Source organism: Macrobrachium nipponense, chromosome 9, assembly GCF_015104395.2.
Source record: "Macrobrachium nipponense isolate FS-2020 chromosome 9, ASM1510439v2, whole genome shotgun sequence".
Classification (NCBI taxonomy): domain Eukaryota; kingdom Metazoa; phylum Arthropoda; class Malacostraca; order Decapoda; family Palaemonidae; genus Macrobrachium; species Macrobrachium nipponense.
The window spans coordinates 83,192,889-83,198,908 of record NC_061110.1 but is presented as its reverse complement, the minus strand read 5'-3'; the positions used below and the strand labels follow the sequence as shown (position 1 = coordinate 83,198,908).

The following is a 6,020-nucleotide window of genomic DNA, read 5'->3' as shown; positions in this document are numbered from 1 at the left end:
TCTCCAACAGATATGATCTGCATAACTCCTTACTCCCATACTGGAAGATACTGGAAGACACGAGATGAGCTCTACGCTGATGGTGACCTCGTTTTGTATGGAGGAAGAGTTATAATTCCTGCCGCCCTTGCCACCACAGATTGTCCTGCCTACATGACAGTCATAGGGGCGTGGAAGCTTCGAAGCGCCGGGCAAGACAGGCTGTCTTCTGGCCTGGTATCAACTCAGACATTGCCAACACAATTGGAGCTTGTGAGTCATGCCAGGTAATGAACGACGACAACCCTAGAACGCCCTTTGAATCTGTTTCTGCAGACTTCTTTACAGTTGCAGGAAAAGCATTCCTCGTCATAGTTGACCGACTCTCAGGATGGCCTGTTGTTGTCCCATGCAAAGGTGATACTACCGCCTCTAACACAATCAGGATCTTCTGCCGCTACTTCCGGGAAGTTGGTGTGCCCCTCCGCCTCAGGACCGATGGAGGACCACAGTTCTCCAGCAATGAGTTCCGGGACTTCATGGAGCGATGGGGAGTCCGACATGTGATAACCTCCCCATATTATCCACAATCGAACGGTCATGCCGAGGCCGCCGTGAAATCAATCAAGCATCTCATCCTGACAACGGTACCCTCTGGCAACATTGATAGAGAAGAGTTTGACCAAGGCCATTTAGAGCTTCGGAATACTCCCAATTTCACAGGACGCTCCCCTGCCCAGATCCTGTATGGCCGACCTCTTCGGTCATGCATCCCAAACCTGAACACAGAGTCCCTTTTTAAGAAAGTCCCCTTTTCAGAGGAGTGGCAGGTCAAGACGGAGGACTGTGACCGCCGTGCTGCCACTGTGCTGAGCAGGTTAAGACCCAGTACGAACAGCATGCCCGCCCCCTACCCAGGTTGACTACTGGACAGCATGTACGGATCCAAGACCCGACTTCTCGTCGCTGGGACAAGGTCAGGGTAGTCATGAGTTTCGGCCGGTCAAGGGATTATGAAATTCGTCTCCCTAGTGGTCGTGTCTGGTGGCAAAACCGTCGTTTCCTTCGCCCAGTGCCACCCCTTGTGTGGACCCATCCCCTCATTCCCCTGTGGCCCCTTGCTTGGACCAGGAAAAGCAGTCCTTAGTTGATATTCCCCCAATGTCCCCACGTCGTTCTCAAAGGCTCACAGGAAAGAGTCCGCTCAAGAGAGTACAATGAGCGTGGGGGGGAGGGAGGTGTAGGTAAATGAAAGAAACATTCACTACAATATATGAACCTTTATGCATATGTAATGTGTTCTTTATATTTCGTGTTCATTTATATACCTCCCTATGTATTTGATGTATCTATTCTCAAATGTCATGTACGATATGTAATGACTGAATCTCGCCCGTCTGGCAGTCATGTTTCGCCAGTACAGCACCGCTCTGTTTTCCTTGCTTGCACATTATTTTGCACCTCTGTGTTTTTGTATACTTCATTAGACATTAAGAACCTACTTTTAATATTTCGGTGTTTCCTTCATCTCCAACCTTTAGTGATAAGGATAACACATCGAACACACACACTGATAACGTGAGCTATAGTAGATTCACATCAACCGTGCATTTGACGTCTATGCCAGTCCCTTGCGACGCTCCTGATTGGCTGTTGATAAGCTAATCACAGGGCTGGACAGTCAGGTTTGCCGTTTTGAGGAATTTCGTCTACTACTGTGACTTTCTGGTGACATCTGGCAACCCTCCGTGGCTTTTCCGACCACAGGCCACGGCACTGAAGAATAAGATTCTCCACTTTGCCTTTTTATGTGTCATTATGAAAATAAAGTTATAAAATATATCCTGCTTATTTATAGAAATGAAATTTATTGAAATCCTTTATGTTTCTTCGTTAAAAATATTTTATGTTAAGCTAGTGACGTGTAGTTTTTTTTTTACGTCACGGAAAATCATTCTACGTCGGAAAATACGCATTCTAACCATTAAATCATAAATAACGTTAAAAAAACAGAAGAACTGCTTATGGTAACACTGCTAAAAGCCAATGTTGTTAAGAAAAAATTGCATCGATGCTGGACACTCTCAGTCTCTCTCGAGAGTTCACACAGGCAGGATGTATGTTCCACCTCTCTTGAAAGATGTATACCTCAGGAGAGATGGAACATACATCCTGCCTATGTGAACTCTCGAGAGAGACTGAGAGTTTCCAACACTGTCATTGGTTTATCAACAGCCAATCAGGAGCGTCGTAAGGGAATGGCCTAGACATCAAGTGCACGGCTGATGTGAATCTTTTATAGTAGTATATAGGTATATTTTTTTCTGTTCAAGGTTTTGCTTTGTTATTGCCTTTGACGTGAAAACATTTCAGTTATTGTGACAAGGAGAAATTGTAGAATTTAATAAGAGTTTTCGTATTCTGCCAAGTAAATTGTGATAGTTTTTCTCGTATTGGCACTTTTCCTTGAAATTTCATGTATTATGTCATTCTGCTTGCATTTGATTAGTTGTCGAGGCATTCGGGAGCGGATAGTATTTTTCACCACATTTACTAGCTGAATATAGAATTTAGTTGTAAGAAAACAAAGACAACTTGAACGTTATGATTGATAGTTGTTTTTTTTTTTTTTTATAGACAAAGACAGCAGTAAATAGTATTGAAATTGCTTACCGGATCTTGAGTAGACTAGGAGGACTCAGTGATGACTGAATAGTATAGCGTCTTTTCAGATGGTGTCGAATTTAAATAAATACCTGTATTTGTGAACACACACACACACACACACACACACACACGCACACACTACCTGAATCACAAGAGTTTGGAATGTAATAAATTATAAATGAAGGTATAAGCCACGAAGGAAAAAGTTTCTGCAAGATCTTTCGACTCAGTGTCCTTTACTTAGCAGACGATCTGACTTACATGAGAAATTGAGAGTACAGGAAAGGTCGTATAAGTGACAGATAGGGATTATAGGGAGATTAGTACCTAGAATCCAACACACCTGGAGAATGAGTAACCTTTCCAAACAAGCATAAACATGGGTACAATTTAAGAACAAAAAGATAAAGTCCAACTGCTCAGACACAGGGACAAGACAATAAAAGGATTATACAGGGCAGTAGCTGACCACATTCAGATCTTTGGTAAACAAAAACTTAAACATACATATATAAATAAATATCTCTAAGGCAACTAATTTGTATTTAAGTGTGTAATTATATCTTTGAGGTCATTCTTAAAGTTGTTACAAATAGAAGGGTCTAAGTGAAACAGGCCACGACTAATATTAAAATTACAATGGGAAGTAAGTTGTATTATGGGATATTCTAAAAGATATCGTGATAAGACATCTTTTGATCTTGCAATTACTGAACTACCAGTCCAATTTATCCGGTGGTTGTTTTTACTTAAATGAATGAATATTGGATTAGATGTTTGCCCAGTTTTGACAGAATATTTATGCTGTTTTAATCTTACTTCTAAGCCCTTGCTCGACTGTCCGAGATAAAAGGAGGGGCAGTCCATACATGGAATTATATATATTATGATGCTGCTTTCCCTGGGGCCATTTTTTATCAACATTCCTTTTAGTGTGTTATTATAGGAAAAACAAGGTTGATTTTAAGGGCTTTTAACAATGGTTTAATGGTTTCAAATCAGTTAAAATAAGGCAAACTGAGAATGTTCTTAGAATTTTCTTTCTCCATGCTACTTACACTATAAAACTTTTTGTGGGCTTTATTATAGCAAATATCAAATATATGTGAAGGATAACATAAATCTTTCCCTATTTTTCTTATGTATTCAATTTCTTGATCAAAATATTGGGACTGACAATGCGCAATGCTCGTAAAAACAAAAAAGAAATTGATATTTTGATGTTACGATGGTGGCCTGAATAGAAATGTTAAGTTGTTAGTTGGTTTCCTATAAATACTGAATTTACATTGAAATGGTTCTCTATGTATCAAAGCATCTAAGAAAGGGTGGCAATTGTCTTTTTCCAATTCTAGAGTAAACTTAATCGATGGTAACTGGTTATTTAATTTAGAGAGTAAATCGTTTACATCAATACCAGCAGGCAGAACAGCTAAAATATCATCACCATATCTATACCAGTTTACAGGAATATAAATGATATTAGGTAAATAGCATTTTTCAAAGAATTCCATGCACAAAGAATACCATAATACAACTTACTTCCCATTGCAATTTTAATATTAGTCGTGGCCTGTTTCATTTAGACCCTTCTATTTGTAACATGTTTAAGAATGACCTCAAAGATATAATTACAGACTTAAACACAAATTAGTTACCTTAGAGATATTTTCTTTGTATATGCATGTTTAATATGTTTTTTATGAATAAGTTTTTGTTTTCCAAAAGATCTGAATGTGGTCAGCTGGCACCCTGTATAATCCTTTAATTGTCTTGTCCCTGAGTCTGAGCAGTTGGACTTAAACTTTTTGTTCTTAAATTGTACCCATGTTTATGCTTGTTTGGAAGGTTACTCATTCTCCAGGTGTGTCGGATTCTAGGTGCTAATCTCCTTATAATCCCTATCTGTCCACTTAAACGACTTTTCCTGTACTCTCAATTTCTCATGTAAGTCAGTTCATCTGCTAAGTAAAAGACGTTGAGTCGAAAGATCTAGTAGAGAAACTTCGTTGTTTATCTTTCCTTCGTGGCTTCTACTTTATGTGATATATATATATATATATATATATATATATATATATATATATACGTATAATATATATATATATATATATATATATATATATATATATATATATATATATATATATATATAAACGTATATAAGGCCATTAAGACACTGTTTTAAAGCAAAGGACTATATTTCGGTGGATTTACTTCTACCCTTATCAAGCAGTGAATGACAGAAGGATTTTCATTAATGAAATATATAGCAGGAGATATCCCCTTTGGTGATGCCTTTGGATATCGGTGAGCCACCTTGGGTTCTGTCAATTGTTTTAATCCGCTTCATCGTTCCCTTGAGGAAGATGACATCTATCTGATCCGATCCCAAGCTCAATGGCATTGGAAATGTTGATCCTATTATCTTGGTGCTTTATCAGTGAAGATTCCACCAGTTTTACATTTGTATCGAAAGCTGCTCTTGTATAAAATTCGGGATGAGTTCCAATCTATGGTATGGCTCGTGTTATTTATATGACGGAAAATTGTTGAACTATGTAGTCCATATCTAACTGATCGTTTATGTTGCATTAATCTTACGGAGAGATTTACTAATGAAACCGAATGTGACTTATCACAGTCCCTACAAGGTATTCCATAAACTCCAGTGATTTTGGAAACTGGTTTCTGGTGAACATTAATTAATGATTTCCATAGTGTATTCAAATAATTGAGGATAAAAGGTTCGAGTGGCCTATGGTTTGTGTGATCTGTCGTAAATTATCCACTTGAGGAATTTTTGTTTTCTGTAGATTTGTAAAAAATGCTCTTTGCTTTATGTATGGCCTTTTCTATTGTGTGCTTGAGGATTTAAGAAGATAAGTTGATTTCTAATTGTTTCAAGTTCTTTGTCAAGGAAATCTGGGGAGCAAGTTCTCAGGGCTCTTAAGAAATAAGTTTCTTGCTATGCCGAATTTGGCTGAAATGTCATGATAGCTGTGAAAATGTATGTTTGAAAGTGAGAATGCCACTTTCCTATAGACAGTGAATTTATAGTTTTTTTATTAGTTCTGATGATTAAGACATCTACAAGGGATTTGATTATTGTTTTTCCATTCTACTTTAGATTTTATGCTCGGAACCAAGGAATTTAATATTTGTAGAAAGTCAGCAAAATCGCCCCACTCACTTTTCCAATATGTTACGATGTCGTCTACATGCCGAAGCCAAATCATATCTGTAGGTTTGATAGAGATTATAATTATTCTTTCAAAATGCACCATATATAAGTTTGCTAACACAGGACTAAGCAGGCCCCCCATACTGCAACCAAATTTTTTGGAAAACAACAACCAAATCCCCTTTTTAGA

At 38.0% G+C, this 6,020-nt stretch overlaps 1 protein-coding gene across 1 annotated transcript; it reads left to right on the top strand.

Moving 5' to 3' along the window:
* The first annotated feature begins 269 nt into the window (after nt 1–269).
* Nucleotides 270–902, top strand: LOC135218111 (uncharacterized protein K02A2.6-like). Its single transcript, XM_064254257.1, has one exon. It carries the CDS (start codon nt 270–272, stop codon nt 900–902), a length of 633 nt encoding a protein of 210 aa, XP_064110327.1.
* Nucleotides 903–6,020: the final 5,118 nt, after the last annotated feature.

Excerpts from the sequence above, each read along its gene's own strand:
- LOC135218111 (XM_064254257.1), top strand. The coding sequence starts at position 270 with ATGAACGACGACAACCCTAGAACGCCCTTTGAATCTGTTTCTGCAGAC.